The sequence below is a fragment of the Bipolaris oryzae genome (assembly GCF_000523455.1).
Source record: "Bipolaris oryzae ATCC 44560 unplaced genomic scaffold scaffold_9, whole genome shotgun sequence".
Taxonomy (NCBI): Eukaryota; Fungi; Ascomycota; class Dothideomycetes; order Pleosporales; family Pleosporaceae; genus Bipolaris; species Bipolaris oryzae.
In genome coordinates, this window is record NW_006911285.1 from 167,671 (window position 1) to 185,902 (window position 18,232).

At 51.8% G+C, this 18,232-nt stretch overlaps 8 protein-coding genes across 8 annotated transcripts; 7 read left to right on the top strand and 1 right to left on the bottom strand.

Annotated features, from left to right (window-relative positions):
• Positions 1-345: 345 nt before the first annotated feature.
• COCMIDRAFT_1349 (uncharacterized protein) lies at positions 346-2,815 on the top strand (the record flags this gene model as incomplete). The annotated part of the gene is made up of 6 exons (XM_007685301.1): positions 346-399; positions 579-721; positions 802-886; positions 936-1,230; positions 1,283-2,643; positions 2,699-2,815. 6 exons carry the CDS (start codon positions 346-348, stop codon positions 2,813-2,815), a joined length of 2,055 nt encoding a protein of 684 aa, XP_007683491.1.
• A 310-nt stretch (positions 2,816-3,125) lies between these two features.
• On the top strand, positions 3,126-4,136 carry COCMIDRAFT_83350 (uncharacterized protein; the record flags this gene model as incomplete). Its single annotated transcript, XM_007685379.1, has 3 exons — positions 3,126-3,377; positions 3,431-3,673; positions 3,723-4,136. 3 exons carry the CDS (start codon positions 3,126-3,128, stop codon positions 4,134-4,136), a joined length of 909 nt encoding a protein of 302 aa, XP_007683569.1.
• A 402-nt stretch (positions 4,137-4,538) lies between these two features.
• COCMIDRAFT_83144 (uncharacterized protein) lies at positions 4,539-5,492 on the top strand (the record flags this gene model as incomplete). Its single annotated transcript, XM_007685380.1, has 1 exon — positions 4,539-5,492. The coding sequence occupies one exon, from the start codon at positions 4,539-4,541 to the stop codon at positions 5,490-5,492; it is 954 nt and encodes a 317-aa protein (XP_007683570.1).
• A 567-nt stretch (positions 5,493-6,059) lies between these two features.
• COCMIDRAFT_83399 (uncharacterized protein) lies at positions 6,060-6,891 on the top strand (the record flags this gene model as incomplete). The annotated part of the gene is made up of 3 exons (XM_007685381.1): positions 6,060-6,149; positions 6,220-6,394; positions 6,470-6,891. The coding sequence occupies 3 exons, from the start codon at positions 6,060-6,062 to the stop codon at positions 6,889-6,891; spliced, it is 687 nt and encodes a 228-aa protein (XP_007683571.1).
• Positions 6,892-7,081: 190 nt separating this feature from the next.
• COCMIDRAFT_83357 (uncharacterized protein) lies at positions 7,082-7,829 on the bottom strand (the record flags this gene model as incomplete). The annotated part of the gene is made up of 2 exons (XM_007685382.1): positions 7,082-7,267; positions 7,353-7,829. 2 exons carry the CDS (start codon positions 7,827-7,829, stop codon positions 7,082-7,084), a joined length of 663 nt encoding a protein of 220 aa, XP_007683572.1.
• Positions 7,830-9,218: 1,389 nt separating this feature from the next.
• Positions 9,219-9,979, top strand: COCMIDRAFT_83340 (uncharacterized protein; the record flags this gene model as incomplete). Its single annotated transcript, XM_007685383.1, has 2 exons — positions 9,219-9,708; positions 9,765-9,979. The coding sequence occupies 2 exons, from the start codon at positions 9,219-9,221 to the stop codon at positions 9,977-9,979; spliced, it is 705 nt and encodes a 234-aa protein (XP_007683573.1).
• A 474-nt stretch (positions 9,980-10,453) lies between these two features.
• Positions 10,454-11,379, top strand: COCMIDRAFT_83370 (uncharacterized protein; the record flags this gene model as incomplete). Its single annotated transcript, XM_007685384.1, has 2 exons — positions 10,454-10,774; positions 10,855-11,379. 2 exons carry the CDS (start codon positions 10,454-10,456, stop codon positions 11,377-11,379), a joined length of 846 nt encoding a protein of 281 aa, XP_007683574.1.
• Positions 11,380-13,298: 1,919 nt separating this feature from the next.
• COCMIDRAFT_83175 (uncharacterized protein) lies at positions 13,299-16,018 on the top strand (the record flags this gene model as incomplete). The annotated part of the gene is made up of 5 exons (XM_007685385.1): positions 13,299-13,531; positions 13,588-14,225; positions 14,314-14,541; positions 14,661-15,405; positions 15,472-16,018. The coding sequence occupies 5 exons, from the start codon at positions 13,299-13,301 to the stop codon at positions 16,016-16,018; spliced, it is 2,391 nt and encodes a 796-aa protein (XP_007683575.1).
• Between the last annotated feature and the right edge of the window lie 2,214 nt (positions 16,019-18,232).

The following is an 18,232-nucleotide window of genomic DNA, read 5'->3' on the forward strand; positions in this document are numbered from 1 at the left end:
TGGCGAAAGAGAGACGCAAAGACAGAGCAGGCAAGAGGTTAGTAAGAGACAGTCAGTGGGCCGGGCTGGCAATTAGGGTGTCCTGGTCAGCGCAATTGCGGCTTACTCTATCCGCTTGCATTGACAAGAGAGAGTGGGCTGTGAGTGGGACTGATTGATGTAATCAGGCTGGCTCAGAGGACCCCACCTACATGTCCACTTTTGGTGCATCATATCTGAGGCAGGCATGACGGCCTTAGCACCCACCCCCACTACCCTACAAAACCTAAACACCGTAGCTCGCTGTCTCCCGCAACCTTCTTTCTTTTCTCTTCAATTCTTTTTTTCATCGACAGTCTGCCCATCATGCCGTACGGAAAGACTGATGAGCTTGCCATCAACACCATCCGAACCCTAGCGGTACGTCTCTCTTGCCTCTTGTTCTCCCCCGCTTCTTGTTCTCCCCCGCTATGCTTGCGCAGCTGCCCCGCTCGCCGCAAGCTTCTCTCCCACACAGCAAGCAAGCTAGCTTTGCAAGCACCGATCACGAATTTGAGGCTGCGGAACGACTCAATGGCTAACTTTTTGCTTCTTTACAGGTCGATGCCACATTCCAGGCCAACTCGGGTCACCCGGGTGCGCCCATGGGCATGGCCCCGGTGGCCCACGTCTTGTTCAACAAGTTCATGACGTTCAACCCCAAGAACCCCAACTGGGTCAACCGCGATCGCTTTGTCCTTTCGTACGTATTCTTCTGGCTTTTGCAGTTTCCAGTGGCATCCGCCCTATACATTGCTCGGGATATATCTAACTTGAACGCAGCAACGGCCACGGATGCATGCTCCAGTATGCGCTCATCCACCTTTTCGGCTACGATGTTAGCATTGAGGACCTGAAGAAGTTCCGTGTAAGTACATGCATTTTCTACGAAAAAGGCAAATTCTAACTTGTCGCAGCAAATCGACAGCATCACACCCGGCCACCCCGAGTCTCACGACACCCCCGGTATTGAAGTCACCACTGGCCCTCTCGGTCAGGGTTTCGCCAATGCCGTCGGTCTCGCCATTGCCGAGAAGCACACCGCAGCCGTATTCAACAAGCCCGGCTACGAGCTGATCAACAACTCAGTATTCGTCTTCTTCGGTGACGGCTGCGCTATGGAAGGTATTGCCAGCGAGGCTGCTTCAATGGCTGGCCACTTGAAGCTCGGCAACCTCATTGCCATCTACGACGACAACCACATCTCCATTGGTAAGTTTCTGGCGAATTAGGCAAATAGCGACTTGGATCTAACTTTTTGCAGACGGTGACATTAAATGCGCATTCACTGAGGATGTCTCTAAGCGCTTCGAGGCGTACGGCTGGCACGTCCAGCACGTCCCTGACGGCGACTCTGACCTCGAGGGCATCGAGAAGGCTATCGCTGAGGCCAAGAAGGTCACCGACAAGCCCTCGATGATCAAGCTCACCACCACCATCGGTTTCGGTTCCGTTCTCCAGGGTACCGGCGGTGTTCACGGCAACCCCCTCAAGGCCGACGACTGCAAGCAGGTCAAGGAAAAGTTCGGCTTCGACCCCGAGAAGACATTCCAGGTCCCCCAGGAAGTCTACGACATGTACCACAAGCACGCAGCCGAGGGTGCTGCTGCTGAGGAGGAGTGGAACAAGCTCTTCAAGAAGTACGGCGAGGAGCACAAGGAGCTTCACGCTGACCTCACCCGTCGTCTGACCCGCGACCTCCCTGAGGGCTGGCAAAAGGCCCTTCCCACATACAAGCCTAGCGACCCTGCGATTGCCTCAAGAAAGCTTTCCGAGTCTGTTCTGGAGGCCATCCACGACGTTGTTCCCGAGCTTCTCTCCGGTTCTGCCGATCTGACTGGCTCCAACAACACCAGGTGGAAGAAGGCCATCGACTTCCAGCCCCCGGATCTTGGCATTGGCGAGTGGTCTGGCCGATACCTGCGATATGGTGTCCGTGAGCACGCCATGGCTGCTGTCATGAACGGATTGTCCGCGTACGGAACCATTATCCCCGCTGGTGGTACTTTCCTCAACTTCGTTTCATACGCTGCTGGTGCCGCCCGTCTGTCTTCGCTCTCACACCAGCGTGTCATTTACGTTGCTACCCACGACTCGATTGGTCTTGGTGAGGACGGTCCTACTCACCAGCCTATTGAGACTCTTGCCCACTTCCGTGCTCTGCCCAACATGATGGTGTGGCGCCCAGCCGACGGAAACGAGTGCTCTGCCGCTTACTACATGGCGCTCACCTCCAAGGGCACGCCATCTATCCTTGCTCTTACCCGCCAGAATCTGCCTCAGCTTGAGGGCTCAACACTCGAGAAGGCCATCAAGGGAGGATACGTTGCTCTTGAGGACAAGGACGCCCAGATCACCCTCGTTTCCACTGGTTCCGAGGTTTCTCTCTGCCTTGAGGCCGTCAAGACCCTCAAGGAGCAGGGAATCACTGCCCGTGTTGCTTCGCTGCCCTGCTTCGAGGTCTTTGACGCTCAAGATAAGGATTACAAGCTGTCGGTTATCCCCGGTGGCATCCCATCGCTCAGTGTTGAGGTCATGTCCACCATGGGCTGGGAGAAGTACTCTCACGAGCAGTTTGGTCTGAACCGCTTCGGTGCTTCTGGCCCATACAAGGAGGTGTACAAGGTAAGAATAATTGAACGCCTGAAATGCTTGAGACAAATGCTAATACCCATTATAGAAGTTCGAGTTTACCCCCGAGGGTATTGCTAAGCGTGCCAAGGCCACCATTGACTTCTACAAGGAGGTCAAGCCTCTGCGATCTCCTCTTGACCGCGCTTTCCAGCAGCTTATCTAAGTGTTTGGTAGTGTAGGATTAGGTCTGGAGGCAGAGGATTCGAGTATAGCCTTGTGATGAGTGACGAAATTAATAAGCGGCAGCCCGCTTGAAGAAAGATATCAACCAATGTATAGAATTTGATTCGTTTGACAAATATTTTTGCATGTAGACTTGACTCGTTTGTGCTTGTTGTGATGAGTTTGGCCCATTTTCCCTGCATGACGCAAAGGTGCCTGGTGGTGATGATCGGCGGGCGTTGTCCTCGGCTCCGGCGCCGCATGGTCAACTTTTTGCGACATCATCGCCGCCATCACCACACACGGCTAGCATGTCGCGGTCCGGCAGAAGCAATGTTGCTGCTGCGAGTAGTAGGGAGCCACCATCGTCGGGTGGCATATTCTCTGTCCCTGCGCCGATAAAGCAACTTTTCGACCAATTCCCGCTGCTCACATACCCCGTCAACGAGTTCCCACAGCGAGCACCACAACACCCCAATGCACATGTGCTGTACGTCTTCACTACAGAAGAAGGTGCTCTTCGAGGGGCACCATCCTACAACCCAGCATGCCTGAAATGGCAGGTCAGTAGCTGGTTGCGCATTCATTACCCCGCCACAGGCTCACCACGTCGCAGGCATATCTCAAGTTCTCCAAGATACCGTTCCGGATAGCCTCAGCGAATAATCATGCGTCTCCAAGTGGCTCTTTGCCATTTATTCTCCCTTCGTCAGATTCAACCAAGCAACCACAACCTGTACCGTCGAATAAGCTGCAGCGCTGGGCAATGAGCAATAGCGACAAGGCAATTGAAGAGCCAGGAGATGCGCAATACGAGGCATACTTGAGTTTGATAGATCACCGGATACGCAGAGCTTGGGTACGTCTGGATAAAAAGGAATGCTTGGACTATGACTAACATATGCTAGCTCTACGCTGTGTATCTCTCTCAGAATTCCACAACCATTGCCGAGCCTCTGTATATCCTGCCGACCTCGCGCAACTCGTTTGTACGTCTGGTAATATCCCGCGAACTGCGCCTAGCCGCCGAAGCCGAACTCGCCAAATTCTCCAGCATCATCAGCGACGAGACATTGTATAACCAGGCAAGCGAGGCTTTTGCTGCACTGGAAACGCTGTTGGGAAAGGACGATTGGTTCTTTGGAGCGCAGAGGCCGGGCTTGTTCGATGCGAGTGTTTTCGCATACACACATTTGCTATTGGATGATAAGCTGGGCAAGGGATGGGTGGACACGCGGTTGCGCGACGCGCTAATGGCATGCAGACGCCTGGTCACGCATCGAGAGCGGATTTTGACCAAGTATTTTGAGAAGTCAGGATAGACTCGAGGGATTGTATGTACACTTGACGACCTGTAATATTAACAATTAGATGTAGACGCCATGTAGGACACTGCTGGTACGTATGTGGATTGTTTGGACTCTATCTTGGAACAATGAGCTGTGATGAGATGAAAGGTAAGCATATGGTTAATGTTCTTTAGTGCGAGCCAGAACACGGCAGAGGGCGCAGATGTGAGTCATGTCACGGGAGCCTGCACGACATATTTCCCGATTAGGCAATTCTGAATACAAGTTCAGCATGGGCAGGGCGCGGAGAAGCTTCATTGGCCAAGAGACTACAACTATATAGATGGTGTCAGGCACCCATCCAGCACAACAACAACGACAACTCAAATTCTCGGGCTCTTTCTCTTCAAATCTCCCTATATCCAAACGATAAAAATGACACAGCCAACGACCATCGACATGACATTCGACACTTCCCTCGTGGATGTCAAACCACCCACCATTGACGCAAACACATCTTTTTCAACTATAGAATCAGACCAAGCAAATACCATCCAGTCGCGACCCCAGATGCTAATCCACCACGTACCCACACAAGACGCATACAACCAATGGGCCTCTCAATACGACTCGGACGGCAACATGCTACAAGCCATCGACGACATCGAACTAGCCACCTTCCTCCCTTCTTTCCTCTCCCAAATCCCCACTCCCCATCCCAACCCCCCAAACTTCTCCTCCTCCTCAGAAGAAGAAACCACTCTCCGCATCCTCGACCTCGGCTGCGGCACCGGCCGCAATACCCTCAAACTCCTCCGCCACTACGCCCAGAACCCTCATCCCCAGCCTCGAGCTAAAATCATCGGCATCGACTTCTCTTCCGCCATGCTCGCCATAGCTCGTTTGAAACTCTCCTCTTTTTCCTCGGAAACTTGGGAATTGCACTGTTGCGACATTTTTTCTTCCTCTTCTTCTTCCTCTTCTCCTTCTTCTTCCTCCTCCCCTATCCCCACCGCCCCCGCCCCCGTCCATGCCATCCTCTCCACCCTAGTCCTCGAACATATCCCCCTCCCCACCTTTTTCTCTACCTTGTACTCCCTTCTTCTCCCGTCTGGTGTAGCGCTGATTACCAATATGCACCATGAAATGGGGAGGTTGGGTGGACAAGCGGGGTTCGTGAGCGAGACGGGGGTGAAGGTTAGGGGGAGTAGTTTTGTGCATGAGGTGGATGAGGTGGTGGAGCAGGCGGGGAAGAGTGGGTTTGAGGTGTTGGGGGTTAGGGAGAGGAAAGTTAGGAGGGGGGATTTGGAGGGTGGGGTTGTTGGGGGACGGGGGGAGAAGTGGGTTGGAGTTAAGGTTTGGGTGGGGGTTTTGGTTAGAAAGATTTGAGTCTAGAGTGTGAGAGTTGTGGTGAGGGTTTTTTTTGTTGGTTGGGTTTGATAGAGAATGTTTGTTGATACTTGAAGAGTTTCCCATGTGCTAGTAGTACCTTTCGAGTTTTTATTTCCTAATTACATCGGTATGATAATCTTTTCTTGGTCAAAAAAAAATTCAATGGAAAGATACATTTTGTAAACTTTTTTTTTTTTAGTTTTGAATATATCAAGAAGAAGTACGATTGATTTCTATTGAGCTGTAACTTAGATCGTATAGCTTTAGAGCTGAGGTTCCAAAACGATGGGCCCATGAGGCAGCGAGTATACTTTGCAGAATAAACAAATATGCAATCCAACTCCACGTACGATTGCTCTATCATAAAACCCATGACTGCTGAACACACACTTCATGCAGGGATCCATCCTTGACCCAATCAAAAGTCATCATGACGTCAATTGCTGTTCATGTTGCGATACTACCACTCTTTTCTCCATGGAAACAGTCTTCAAGACACCAAGCGCCAATTCAATCAACAGAATCATTTCCCTTCACCTCAGTCAATTCCGATACAACAACACCATGGACTCCCTCCCCGTAAATAACAAAACCGCCGGCGAAGCAGAAAGCACATACAACAAAGCCCTCGAAACAGGCGCTGGAGCAACTCAGGTAAACTTTGCAGTCCAAAAACAACAACAACAGGTTCTTTATTACAATACGACGACTGATTATTTTCTAGAACTTCGCTCCTGTAAAGCGCGTCTGCGCACATCTGAATGCGTTCCACGCTTATGCCGACGATCCCAAGCGGGCTGCTGTGGAAGCGAATCACTACTGTGCGCATCTAAATGATGAAGTGCGGCAGTGTATTCTCTATGACTCGCCTGAGCCAGGGGCTCGCATTATTGGCATTGGTGCGCGCTGCCTCCCCACCCATCTCCTCTGCTCCAAAGTAGTAGTAATAGTAGTTACTGACCAGCCAAACCCAGAATATATGATCTCTCCGAGACTTTACGAGACCCTGCCCGCCTCCGAACAGGAGCTCTGGCACTCCCACGTCTTCGAAGTAAAATCCGGCATGCTAATAATGCCGCGTCCCGCGTCCATGCCCGAAGCCGCCTGGGAGATCGCCGAGAATCGAGAGATGGAAGAAGTGATCCAACTTTACGGTAAAGTCTACCACTTGTGGCAGACGGACCGAGGCGATAAGTTGCCGTTGGGTCCTCCGCAGCTCATGACGAGTTATACGGCGGAGGACCAGATGCCGGATTTTGAGGAGAGGATGAGGGAGAGGGATCAGAGGTTTGGGAGTGATTATAGGAGGAAGGCGGGGGTCAGGGAGTATATTGAGGTGCCGCGGGTGCATGAGAAGGCGGATGCGACGTGGGCGAAGGGTGGGTTGGGACATTGAGGCGCCAGCGAAGGAAGTGGGTGAATGGCGCACGCGGGGGATCGTCGGGTCGGGTGTGCGCTGGGAATTGTGGCATTGGGGGTATCAATGTTCCGCCGCTTCGACAGGTACACGATTGCCAGGCGTGGTGCTTTCCTGAGATTTTTTTCCCTAAACGGAAACCTCGGGTCTCAAACGCGGGTTCGTCGCATCATGAGCCGGTCGTGTTTGGAAGAACTTCAATTTTGGCCGGATCAGGTTTTTCTCGTCGCCCCAGTAGTTTCCCCAAGACATCCTTTTCTTTGTTGCCGTCTTCGTCTTCGGCGTCGCTCGTGCTTTCTGCGTCGCTCTCTGCTGCGTTTGGATCTTTCTCTTCCAATACACCGAGTCCGAGATCCTATAGTCGTTTGATTAGCAAAAAAAAACTTGGGACTAGTCTTTGGATTTTTTTTGGATTTTGCCAAACAGGCACAACAACTCACCATTTCAATGTACGGCTCGCCTTCTTCCTGGTCCTCAGCATCCAATCTCCTTAACGTACCCGCCCGCTTCTGTGCCTCAAGCTCTTCATTGGCGGCCTTGAGGCGCGGCAAAAAGTCCTTGAGAAACCCTCTAATATCTGGTCCCATTTCGGCCTTTGTCAGCTTCATGATGGGTTTTGTGCCTCTGTTTGCGCGAAGGTTGACAACGCCGTCTGCGCCTTTTGCTTCGTCTAGCTCCATTTCTGTATCTTCGCCGTCGTCATCTTCATCTTCGTCTTCGCTCGAGCTCTCGTCGCTGCTGGGCTCTTCGCTGGATTCAGAGAGCGTGCTGTCTGTGTCTGAAGTGCCATAGTCGCTTGCGTTTGTCGCCGTATCGTCGGTAGCATTTGTGGATGCGAGGGCGGATTGCGACGACATGGACGGCGAGGAGCTGGGCTTCATGCGATGCGGAACTGAGTCGTGCGTGTACTGTGCCATGGCTTTCTTCGGCGGTATTAATCAAACAGGGTCGTGACCTTGGCGTCAGAGAGAATGGTTATGCAGAGGGAAAAGGCAACACGGGTATTGTGCTTAATACAGAGTGGACGGCTCCAGAGAAAAAAAAGTTGTGCAAAAGTTTGGGCGCGCGCTGCTGAACCATTCTTTTGCGGAACGGGTGCGCCGAACGTGCGCAAAAAGATAGACCGGTCGGACTTTGCTACGTCACCCCCGCCCGCCCTAGCTAGCATCCTTTAATCGACAAAGATCAGCATTACATATTTACTTCTGGGTAGAGGACTGCCTATAGTCGGCATTATCTGAATGCATATCGGATGGAAGTGCATACCGACACCGGCCGTGTGGCTTGTTACGTTGTACGTTGGCCTCAGGCCGCAAGTCGATTCCCATTGGTGTCAGCAGGGGTCTTGAAACGGGGTCTTGAAACGTAGTCAGAGCGGGCGTCTGCATGGATGACCTTCTCTCTCCGGTCGAGCTTCTTTAAAGGGTCCCCCATCTTGCCTTACAACATATTCACTTCTCCCAGCGTCTTCTCCGCCAGTCCTTTTATTTTTCTGTCTGCTGAGCCGCTGTTGCTGCTGAACACCTCTTCACGTGCGAGTAAACTCTCGGTGCGCTCGGAATTGCCCCTCTTTCAGCTGTTCGACGAGCATTACCATCAGGGTGTCAACGTGTTGCTGTTAGGTCACAAGAGAAACGTGCGGACTAGTGTTAGGTATGTTTTAGGTTTTCTATCATTCTTTTAGTCGGCCACTTAATCCCCTTCAATTCGCTGTCTCCTCTGGCTATTTGTCTGTCGAGCGTGCTTGGCGGAAGCCTGGTGTGAGGACTTTCATCCCGACAGCCTTGAGATGTCTGATATCAGTCATGTATCTTCCTCAGCCATGGTTTCACCATCCGTTCGTTATACGTGCAGATACCTACATTATCGAGTTGTCTTCACGTGTTATCCAATGACATGTCCGCACCACTACCGTTTCAGGCTTTGCAGCGTTCAGATGGCTAGGCGGAGATGTAGGAGCTTTGCAATTGCTCACCCTCAAACATCTTTCTGCCTTCAAACCCAGCAAACAGTGCCAGGTCTGCCTCGCATTCAAGTTCCGGATATTTCCAACCTCGGCCATGTTTCACGGCACATTTCATGCCTATTCGTTTTGTCACGATTTACCTCCATTACTTAAATGCTGACTGCACAGATTAGGATTCCTGCTCGCTACCACATTCCAGTGTCTATTCTCTGAAAAGTCTCCACGCCACCAAGGTTACGTAAGAGTCTAAGATTGATTTTGATCACATCTCGGCATTTAAAGAGGAATCCCCTTGAGCATACGTCGTTCCATCACTTAATTTATTCAACAATCATTCATCATGGCTGGCCGATTCCCTGTGCTTAGCACCTCCAACCTCCCCGCTGCGTCGTCTGAAGAGCAGGCGGCAACCGCATCGCCCGCACGTGGAACCGCTATGCTCAACAACATCTTCAAATCAGTACGTGTTCCCGAATTCCGCTTCAAGTGGATGTTCTGGGCCGAAAAAGGACAGCAAGCACCGCCTAAGGACAAGGCAGCGGCGTCGGAAGAATATCTCACACGCCCCAAGCCTCTGGGCGATCAGATTGTGTCTGTCAAGGAGTTCTACCAGCACTTCAACAACATTCCGGTTGAGAACCTGAAACTGCGCGACTCGATACATCTCTTCCACTTGGGCGTCAAGCCAGTATGGGAAGACCCACGAAATACACGCGGAGGAGCATGGTACTTTAAAGTCAGCAAGGACCTTGCAGCGCAATTCTGGCACGAGATGTGTCTGCTTGCTGTAGGTGATGTGTTGCAAGGGGCCGTTGAAACGAAGCGAGCTTGTAAGTTCCATTTCCAGCCGTTTTTCGTCATTACAAACTTTACTGACCATGCCAAGCTTTTAATGATGACATTTGTGGCATTTCGTACAGCGTTCGCTGGAACGCGGTCCAGATTGCCGTATGGAACCGCGATGCAGAGAACGAGGAAGGCCGTCAGAAGCTACTGGCAGTTATCCTCGACAAGCTTTCTGAGGAGCTGCGGCCGAAGAAGGAGGATAGCTACTGGTACAAGGCGCACAAGGAGCACAAGGGCTTCATTGAGCAACAGTGAGCGGATTATGTACAGGCTGTAGACGATAGGAGAGCATTCTAGGAGTGGCACAGGATAAGCTCAAGAGACCTTGAATTGTTGCATACTTGCATAAGATAATCGGCGTTTACGAATACATCATTTTGAAGTCGTTCTTGGGTGCCCCCGCGCTATCATCTTGAGTGTCTCCAGTCTGACTTGCAACCCCGCCTTTCAACTCTATCATGCGCTGCGGATTCTCGGAATGAATTGTAAATTGTTGTACACTCATACAAACAGCTCAATAATAGCTTTGCAATGCCTCGGAATACTAACATAACTTCATTCAATGATCATAGCTATCCGTCAGGCAACGGTCATAATGCGCCAATCACGAGCATGGTTCGCCGCAAAGCACGGGCCACTTGTAGAAGCATCATCCACTTCTCATAATCCTCCGCACTCGAGCCATTGCCGCCTCCCACCATCCAGTCGTTCCCCTCCCAACAGCCCAACATGGCCGCGATTCCCACATCCCTCTTTCGCTGGGTCGTCCCCGCCGCCATTGGCGCCAGCGTGGTGCAATCCTCCATCTACGACGTCAAGGGCGGTACCCGCGCAATCATCTTCGATCGTCTGTCCGGAGTCAAGGAAACTGTCGTCAACGAGGGCACACATTTTCTGATTCCATGGCTGCAGAGGGCTGTCGTGTTCGATGTTCGAACTAAGCCGAGGAATATTAGCACGACGACGGGAAGCAAGGACTTGCAGATGGTTACCTTGACATTGAGGGTGTTGCACCGACCGGAGGTTAAGCAACTGCCTAAAATCTACCAGGTAAGGATGCAATCACGAAAAAGAACATTTTGACTTGCTAGGGGCAGGTTGTTGTGAGCGAGATATTAATTTGTTGTTAGAACCTCGGTCTTGACTACGACGAGAGGGTCCTTCCCTCTATTGGAAACGAAGTCCTCAAAGCCATTGTCGCCCAGTTCGACGCCGCAGAACTCATTACTCAGCGAGAGGCCGTGTCGAACCGCATTCGCGCCGATCTACTGAAGCGCGCCAACGAGTTCAACATTGCGCTCGAAGACGTCTCCATCACACACATGACGTTTGGCAAGGAATTCACCAAGGCGGTTGAAGAGAAGCAAATCGCACAGCAGGAAGCAGAGCGCGCGCGATTCATTGTAGAAAAGGCGGAGCAAGAAAGGCAGGCCAACGTTATTCGCGCAGAGGGTGAAGCCGAGGCGGCGGACACGATTAGCAAGGCTGTGGCAAAGAGTGGTGATGGCCTTGTTCTGATTAGGCGGCTGGAATCTCAAAAGGACATTGCGCAGATACTGGCAAGGAACCCGAACATCAGCTACCTGCCTGGTGGGGCTGCTGGTAACGGCGGTGGCTCAAGCGGCGGCAGCTTCCTGCTGGGCCTGAGGTCGTAGATGGGACGAATGCAGATGAATGACGAACGGGGGCGTGCGTGGAAAATGCCTTAGCCGGCGTAGCACCGGCGTATGGCTGCTGTACAATATACTACTAACCACGGGCACGACAACACTTCTCTACCAAATGTGAATAACGATCTCCTCTGTGTTTCGCCTTTCTATTTTTGTTTCCTTGTCGCCTGGTAACACAAAGTCAAATCCTTATTGCCTGTCGCCCAGTGAGGCGCACGTCAACTTGTCGCTTGCCAAAATTGTCATTTTTCTTCCAAATTGGCGTTTTTCCAAATCCAACGCTTGTCTCTCTTCCTTTTGATCGACATGATGGATGATGGGTCAGAGACAGGCCATGCAAAAAAGTCTAAAAAAAACACGTCACGAAAAAAAAAGGGTTTGCAACAAAGTTTGACACAGTCAAGACCACACCAGTCATTCAGTAATTCCAAAGAACAAGAGAAGCGGGAAAAAATAAACAAAAGGACAAATCCTGAGGCTTCCTGTGGTTTAAACGCGACATACTCAAATACTTTGTGTTTCTATTATTTTTGGGAAGGGGGGGAGGGGGGTGAGGCTTACCATATCTACTCGCATCTAGAACCGTGACACACACACATGCACCCGTCCCCGGCCCATGTATATTTCAAATGACAAAGCAAGAAAACAGAATGTAGAAGGCAAAGCGAAGCAAGAAACCGCAAACATTCCCCCAAAAAGGAAAGAATGTCAGGCACGTTAGTTAACAAGTTCCAGAAATTGTCATTCTTCTCAAACCGGAATGTTTTGACACATTGTCCGCCTCAGGCGCCCTTTTTTTGCGAGGTTGTTAACCGGTTTAAGGGTTCTTGCTTGCTTTCGGTCGCATGAACATCCGAAACTGATCTCTCTTTTCCCCAGAAATAGTAAGCAATTCGATTTTTTTTCTGTTTAATGCAAGATGGGAGTGATGTGATACATTCAGCCGAATCTACTATCTCCCCTCCGTTCTAACCCCCGCGAACTCGCTTAGATACACTAGTGTGTAGACAATGAGGCGCCCTTTGTGGACTTGGGTGACAGGAGGGTTTGTGATTTAGAGAATACGGCCGGTTTGAGGATTCGAGGTTTGGAAGCTGGGGAATTAAGGTTTGTTCAAGGACGAAGAGGTCACGTGGGTATGATAGGTGGGATTGCGAGCCAATGATGTGACGGATTTGGTTGTGGTGGTGTGTGTTGCAATGCCTGTTTCGGAAAGGGAAGTTAGTGTGCACAGGCAAGTACGAGCAAGGCGTGACAAGGTGGCGCGGTCGTTACAATCCCAGTCGCAGATCCCGAGGGGAACGACAGAATGAGAGCCAACTTTCTTTCTCGTGTGCGCGACTCAGGTTGCTGTTTCTGAGTGTCACTGATGCATTAAAACATGGCGAGCGAAGGATGATTCCCAGGCAGCGACAAAACAGCGGCGGTCGGGGGATACGTGATGGGCTGGTAGTGCTGAGCTGGTCGTCATGAGGGGTTTGGGCATGAATTTTCAACAAAAAAAGAGCTGCGCCTCTTCGTGGACGGGATGCGTGACTGCGCTGGTTTACTGGGGTACGAGAATGATAGGGTGAGAGGTGGTATTTCGTGGAGCATGGATGCCCTAGGCAGTCAGTGAGGTGGCTGTGCATGGCAGCAAAGTTGCGGTGCAGCCAATCAGACGAGCTGTGGCCATGCAGCGTGGCTTGACAGCCTAGAATGCGCCGTGGCAGGCTCACCGGCAGGCGCTCTCAGCTTGTAGTAAGTCGTGGGCGGCGCATTGTCCGACTGCAACTATATTACTTTCTGGAAACCTTCGCGAGAGGGGCGAAGTTGTTCAGTACACGTCTCCCTCCTTAGCCCATACGTACGTAAAGGAAGATACGCATACACTACGCCCTTGGACCCGCCTTTTTCGCTTAGCCATGGCTGTTGTTCAGCAGCAGCGGTGCAGCAAGCAGACGAGCATCACCCTTACCCTTCGCATTCTGCTATTTGTCAAGCAGCTTCGTCGACATGTCGAGCCGCGTGTGCACAATGGCTCATCAATCGACTCGGGCAGACTTGGCGTAAGGCTATTCCGATCGTCGGGCGAGTCGCACACGCCGGCTTCGGCTGCTCCCGCAAGTCGAAACCTGGCTGGAGACAAGGTGCAACAGTACGTTTTTGGAAGCTTTTGTTTTGTTTCATCTGGCTCACATGTGCCGGCCCTAGGATGCTCAGCACACTCGACGGCAAAGTGGGTGCTAGTACAGGAAACGCTTTTTCGGTGACTGCGAGTAACAGCGCCCTCTTCCTCAAACACAGCAATGCGGCGATCGTCGAGAGGCGTTCCATGAACGAAACTATCCAACTCTTGGCTGCCGTGCACGGCGCCATCAACGTGCTTGCAGATTGCCGTCGGCAGTATGGCGACGAGTGGCTGCTCGCCCAAGGCGTCGAGGCCGGTCTGGTGCTCGACGACAGCTTCATTGCTAACTACGAGCACTTGCTGCTGCGCCTGGAGAGTGACCTGGTCGCGGCACTGTCGCGCAAGGTGCTCGAGGAGCTGTTGCGGGGTGGACACGACAAAAAGCAACGCAAGCTGCTGGGCTGGTTCGCTGAATTCGCCGAGAAGCCGCAGGCGCTGAGCACATCGTTCCCATGGACGATCAAGCCGTCACTAGCAGTGCTGTGGGGAGTATGCTGGATGTTCTACGAGTGCGCCGGTCAAGGTCAAGGACAAGGACTGGGACATGGGCAGGGACAAGGACGGGGCGAGGAGCAGATGAGCAGCGAGAGAGCGCGAGTGCCGCTCAACTGTGTGCTGCAGAACATATCGCTGCCGTGGGATAGCGGTGCATCGTCCGACTGTAGGTGTTGCAAGCTTTCTTTGGGGTTGTGTCTAGTCTGCTGGACTAGACAGCGGGCAGCGTACACGTCGAGGCTAACGCATTGTAGATGGCAGCCTGGGGCGGGCGCTGATTGGCTCTCAGGCGCAGCAGGGCGCACCTTTGCATGCACCCGCAGCAAACGCGCGGGTGCATCTTGGACACGGCGTGTTCCAGGCACGAAACACGGAAACCTGGGAATCCGATTTTGGGACCACGGGCAGACTGCCGGCCTCGGTGGAGAGTCAGGCAGGGTCAAGGGCGCCAGAGGCCCCAGAGGCCCCAGAGACGGTTGCAAGTAAGTGCCTAGTCTAGTCACAGTCGCGTGCTGTCCCGTCTGTGTTTGACTCACGCCTGCTCTCTCGACACCCGGGTTTCAGCCTGGAAGCATCTCGTACCTCCCGCTAACTAATCCAGCTCACCAAGATACTTATTACGCCCATGCCGCCCGCTACTACCAGCCAGTCCAGCCCGCTAATTTGTATTCGCCTCACAGTCCAGGCTCTGCTGCGCCACTCATCACGGCCTATCCGCACCTTGGCAACCTCCATCATCCTAATCACCCTACTCACTCTTGGCACCATTCCGCGTTGCCACCTCAACTCCCTCCGCGTCATCTGATTAACACTGCGCATAATCCGACAATCAGAGTCATCACCGTCCCGGACGAAGACTTGTTTGCTCCGCCACAAACAGGCTTCGCGTCGCCTTCTATATATCGCCAACCTGAGGCCCCGCTCAACTTGAACCCCCCTTACTACAACCACTATTCTCCTTCCTCTTTCAACATGACTGATCTCGCTCCCACCCCCACCACCACCACTCCTACTCTGCCTGCTCCCCACGAGCACAAGCGCACCTCATCAGTCAACTCATTACTCGGCGACATGCCTACTCCAGTTAGCCTGAGCTGTCCGCGATCTCCCATCATGACTTCACCAACGGGCGGAGAGCACAGACACTCACTGGCTGCCAGCCCTCCAAGATCCCACAGCAGAGGTTTGTCCGTCGATTCCTCGCAAGATGGTGACGACGACGGATCTCTACGGAAGAACCACAGCTATAAGCGCGCCGAGGAGCCGCCGCGCAACGAAGACGGCAAGATGGTCTGCAAGTACCAAGAATGCCAGAGCGTGTCATTTGATCGCAAGTGCGAATGGAGGTAAGTTTTGTTCCCCGCACCCCAACACTATTACTTGAAACCACAGATTACTAACCTTGTCTACAGCAAACACATGGACAAGCATGATCGTCCCTACAAATGCAATGCCAAGGGTTGCGAAAAGCTCCAAGGATTCACTTACAGCGGTGGTCTTCTCCGCCACGAGCGAGAGGTCCACAAGATGCACGGTGGCACTAAGAAGTCGCTTTTTTGTCCGTTCCCTGACTGCAAGCGCAGCTCTGGCGCCGGCTTCACGCGGAAAGAGAATCTTGCTGAGCACATCCGCCGCGTCCACCGGAGAACGTCAATGTCAGCAGACTTGCACGGACTCGTCATTCGCCGTGACATGGTTCGTCGCGAGATTGAAGGCTCGCCCATCCGTGAGTCACATGCTCCAGAGTCACCTTACATCCGCCCCATGGAGTACCGCGAGGAAGAGGACCTCACCATGAAGCGCAAGCGTGGTGTCTCTGACTCTGACGTCTCTGAGCGAGACAATGACGAGATGCGCTCTGAGATCAAGCGGCTGCGACAAGAGAACGAGGAAAAGGACTCGCGGCTCAAGCAGCTGGAGCAAGCCGTCATGGCTCTCCAGCAACAAGGCCGCAGATAAGTGTCTATCAGATTTTGCCACTAGGTTTTCTTTCTTTTCTTTTCTTTGAGGAGTTTGATTGATCACCGCATTGGGAAAGGAGTTTGGGCAACGGTTTCGGTTCGCCCCCTTTTTCTTTCATCTGTCAATAACGCTCTCCTCACACTCAGCTGCCCATACCCCCACAAGCGCGCTCATTGTATATAAATCTTCTCTCCTGAGCGACTACGATCTCTCTCCAAGTCTACATCCTAAACTGTAATTTGTTTTGTCTTTTTTTTTGTAACACACATCTGGTCGAGAGATATGGGGGAGAGGCATGGCTGGTACATGCACTGCACGCCACACACTCTACGAATTGAACGCCCCCCCTTGTTATTATTCAAAATGCGAAATGGAAGGAAATCGGAAAGCGCTAAAGCATATTATACCACTCGTTGTTTATTTCTTTTACTATCTAAGTTCTCACAATCTTTGTAACTAGTTAATTGTAGTTTATTATCACATGAAGAAAGTAAGAAAGAAATCACAATACCAAAACACCTATCAAATCAACCCTGCTCCCCTTTTTTTTTACACAAAAATCTTACAATGTTGCACCTTTTGTCTCGAGTAATCCAAGACATGAAGTCAAGTTTACCTTTTCCGGACAAGGCCACCATAAGGATTTTTCAGCCCCTCCCAAAAAAAATACCAACCGTGCCACCAGATCGCATGTGCGCCGCGCCACGCAGCGCATGGTATAAATTGAAATCTTACCCACCCACCCACACCTACCCAGCGGTACCCCTGCCTCCCCCCGCCGTTCTTTGATGCCTAGTAGGATTCTTGAGCCTGACCCGCAAAACATCACGCATTGTATTTCTGACCTTGCATTCGCATTCCCACACGGCATTCTAGACCGGTATTCGCGCCCTTGGATCGGACTACGAGCGGTGGTGTGCCTGATTCCTCATATCCACTAGACTGTTTTTGGTTGAGGGGGGGGGCACATATCATGTGGGTATGGCGTGCAGGTGCGGGCAAGGTGTTCGCAGGCAGCCACCAACTCACACGCGCCTACACAAACAACCAGTTACAAACGACCAACTTACCGTCGGCTACACTTACTTTACTTTACTAGTCTATCTTTCCCGGTCTGTCTCACACACACACCCATCATCATTTATGGAAGAGGCGTTTTTTTGGTTTGAACCGGAAGTCCGGGATGAGACATTTCTACGTCATATTACCATTTTTTTTGGCGATTACTTTGTACTCAAAACGCCCTTTTTTTTATTGGCGCATTGTTGGCTTTGTTTGGAGGTAGGCGGTTGAGGCTACATGCATGCAATGAGCGAGGGAGGGAGGATGAGTCAGACAAGGCGACAATACTAGAGAAATATTATTACTGTTGGACTAAAAGGGGACAATGGAGGGGCTAGGTTAGGCTGAAGGATGGGATCATGTGATGGCGCGTTAGCGTGTTCAACGCGCTAATTCTTCCTCTTTAGTCTTGCCTTGTGTTTCCATGGTTTCTGGTTTGTTTGGTTTGGTCTGGTTAGAGTGGGGTGATTGGCGGGCCTTGGAGATTGTTGCTGCCTTGTATCCCGTGTGTGAGTATGTGTTTTTTTGGGTGGCGCATGATTAGGGAAACACGGCGGACGAATGGAAGAGTGGAATCGGGCGGAACGCGTAGGTGGTTAGTGGCTGTGTAGCGGCGTTTTGGGGAGTATTCCGTCGGGTGAGGGTCGGGATTAGGCATCAACTTGTTTTCCCTGATTTTGAATTGAATGGAACGGACGAAAGCATCGAGTGTAATGGTGTGGATGGACGCGGTGTTGCGGAGCGGAGTATACGGTGATATCTCGCCGATGTGTGGCTGTGGCGGTGGCTGTGTGCATCTCGGACATTCGGGTTCCTGATAGAATCCGAACGGGTAGTGGCGCCACTGACGTATGAAAACACGACAAGATCTTGTATAATGTGGACGAATACTATAGGTTTCAATCATATATATCCTAGACTCCAACATGGCTCTCTTTACCAAGCCGTCTATGTGTTCAAGCCTGCTCTCGTGTCTCAAACTGGAGGGAGCCACGCGAAGAAAATCTTTACCATGTTGGCATGTATCAAGAACATTACAGTGTATTTTCCCCTGCCAACCAAGTTGTATCTCTCATGTAGAGGAAGCGTCTTAAAACGAGGGCGATGTGCAACTGTGTAGAGCTGCAACAGGTACCTATATGACTGCAG